A 3,064-nucleotide genomic window follows, 5' to 3' on the forward strand; every position below is an offset into this window, starting at 1 on the left:
AGGAACCCGGCAGCCCCCTTGATGGTTGATATACGCCATGACCACCTTATTGTCCGTCCGGACCTGAACATGATGACCCAAGAGAAGGTCCGAAAAGGCCAACAGACCCAACTGGACAGCCTTCAGCTCTCGGTAATTCAAAGAACAAGACCTCACAATCGGATCCCAAAGACCCTGAGCCGAAGAGTCCCCCAGAGTAGCACCCCATCCCAAAAGGCTGGCATCTATAGTGAGGACCCGAGAAGGAATCACAAGAAAAGGACAAACCCGGGAGAGATGAACCACGTCCAACCACCATCCCAGGGCCTCCCGAACCCCCAGAGACACAGGAATCAGGAGATCGAGATCTAGAGAAAAGGGGTCCCAATGCCGCAAAATGTGGGAAGCCACTGGGTACATGTGAAGGCGAGCCCAAAGAACCACAGACAGGGAAGCGGACATGAGACCCTGAACCCTCAACCAAAGTCTTGCAGGCTGGGAAGGACGTGACAGCAGGGACTGAACAGCATACAGAACGGAATCCATCCGAGCAGGAGGCAGGAACACAGAGCCCAACAGAGTCATGAAACGAGCCCCTATGAAAGTCAGATCCTGTGCAGGAACCAGGGATGACTTCCCCACATTCACCAGGAAGCCGTGCTGTTCCAGGACCAGGCAAACCCTCTGGACATGGACCACCGCCTTAGAAAGAGAAGAAGCAGAAATCACCAAATCGTCCAGGTAGGGAAACACCTGAATCCCTTCCCCATGTAAATGACCAATGACAGGGGCCAAAACTTTCGTAAACACCCGCGGAGCAGAGCAGAGACCAAAAGGCAATACCTGAAATCGGAAGTGTCGACCCAGGACACAGAACCTCAGGAAACGCTGACTGGCTGGGTGCACCAGCACATGGAGATAGGCGTCCTGGAGATCGATTGACGCGAGAAAGTCCCCCCGAGAAATCAGAGGGAGGATCAACTTCAGAGACACCATTTTGAAAGTCAGAGGAGGAACGAACCCATTCAGCCATTTTAAGTCCAGGACAGGCCGCAGATCCCCCGTGCGCTCGGACACAAGGAACAGGATGGAGTACACCCCCAACCCCCACTGATCCTCCGGAACCGGGACCACAGCACCTTTTGCTAGAAGAGAATCTATACCGGCCAAAAGCGCCGCCTTTTTGAGAGCCAAGCTGGGGCAAGGAGTGGAACTGAAATAGTCTGGAGGAACCTGGTTGAACCCAAGGCGAAAACCCTCGGAAAACACCCGAAGGACCCACTGATCTGCCACAGTCACCCAGGATGCCAGGAAGAAACGAAGCCGACCCCCAACCGGACCCTTCCCCAGGGACACAGAGTCATGATTTGGAGGGAGCAGAAGCGGAGGACTGGACATTGGAGAACCGGGACTTATCAGTGGAAGGGGCACCCCGGCCACACCCCCTACCACGAAAGGACTGGTGAACACGGCCCCTACGAGAAGGCCCAAAGGCACGGGTAGCACCAAAAGAACGTAAACGTCCAGCCCGATCCGGAGCCAGCAGCTTCCTATCCTCCGCCGTCTTCTTCACCATATCCTCCAAAGGAGGACCAAAAAGCTTGACACCAGTAAACGGAATCTTCATAAGCAAAGATTTTTGTGCAGCATCAGCCTTCCAAGAGCGCAGCCACAACTGGCGCCGAGCCGCCACAGAAGCCGCCACATCCAAGGCATCAAAAGAGACGTCCGAAAGGAGACGAACCCGTTGTTCCATCATGGCCAACGTAGAGGAGACATCCTCACCCTGGTCCAACAGTTCAGCCAAGGACTGAAAATCCTTCAGCAAGGACTGAATGGTATAAGACGAATAAGTGGCAGCCCGGATGGAAAAATTCGCAGCAGAAAAGGCGCGCTTCACCGCCCCATCCACCTTCCGATCCACAGAATCTGCCGGGGAAGAATCCTCAGAGACCACAGACCCTTGAGAGGACATAGCCGCCATTAACGAATCAACCTTCACCGAGGAAGGATACTTGGAAGAAAAATCCTGTAAAGGGTAACGTTTCGCCAAGTATCGAGGAAAAGCCCCTTTATCAACATCCTTCCACTCAGTCTCCAACACCTTCACCACAGAAGAATGCAGCGGAAGATTATCAGGATCTGGACGCTGATACTGCGCAAAAAAATCATCCTCTATCGGAGCCACCGATTCAGGAAACAGCAAGTTGGTGCGAATGTGCCCCAGGACGTCTTTAAGATCAGCACCCTGCACAAAGCGACCACGAACCTCCACATCCTCCTCAGCGTCAGAACCAACTTGGGATTCAGGATCCGACCTGGGCTTTTTAGAAGGAGGCGCAGTCAACTTGCCACGCAATGCAGCAGCCACAGCAGAATCAATCATCTGCTGGAGTACAGATAATGAAGGCAAAGCCTCCTGAGACCCAGAAGCGACAGCCCCAAGGCCAGGAGCAACAGAATCATCAGCAACTTCCATCACAAAACCAAACGCAATGCAGCAAGGCGAGAATCAACCAGCAGCAAAAATCAGCAAGTCAACAGCCCTTTAAATGGCCACCAGGTGTAACTAATCAAAAATGCAACACAGGACACGCCCCCAGCACTTAAAGAAAAGAGAGCCGGAAGCCCGTGCCCTCCAATGCAGAAAAAAACACCACCGAGAAATCCCCAGAAACGCCGAGGAAATCCACAAACCAGCACCACAGCAAGTAAGCATGCGAAGGAAGCAGGAAGTGCGATCCCGAAGAAAGCGCCGACCGCAGAAGTCCGCTAAAGCAGGACGCGCGGTCGGCAGACACCGAAAACGCGCCTCTGAAGTCCGCTAAAGCAGGACATAGAGGCACATTAACATAAGGAGGTGGGACACAAAACGACCCGACCGCCGCCACTCCGGGTTCGCTAAAGCTGAAACCGGAGAGGCACGCTGCACAGGGGGACAACACACAAAGTTAATGCATACAAAAACGCCATTACATTTCACAAAAGAAACAAAAGTCCCCCCAGCCAAGCGAACACGGGGCTCCAGAGTCCGCTAAAGCAGGACCGCCGCCCCACACATACCTGACCAGCAGGAACACAGCAC

General features: G+C 53.7%; 1 protein-coding gene across 1 annotated transcript; it reads right to left on the minus strand.

The window, feature by feature from the left end:
• Nucleotides 1-1,339: 1,339 nt before the first annotated feature.
• LOC146802489 (lamina-associated polypeptide 2, isoforms alpha/zeta-like) lies at nt 1,340-2,458 on the minus strand. The gene has a single exon (XM_085623758.1). It carries the CDS (start codon nt 2,456-2,458, stop codon nt 1,340-1,342), a length of 1,119 nt encoding a protein of 372 aa, XP_085479884.1.
• Between the last annotated feature and the right edge of the window lie 606 nt (nt 2,459-3,064).

This window comes from Triturus cristatus, chromosome 8, assembly GCF_964204655.1.
Source record: "Triturus cristatus chromosome 8, aTriCri1.1, whole genome shotgun sequence".
In the NCBI taxonomy this organism is placed as follows: Eukaryota; Metazoa; Chordata; class Amphibia; order Caudata; family Salamandridae; genus Triturus; species Triturus cristatus.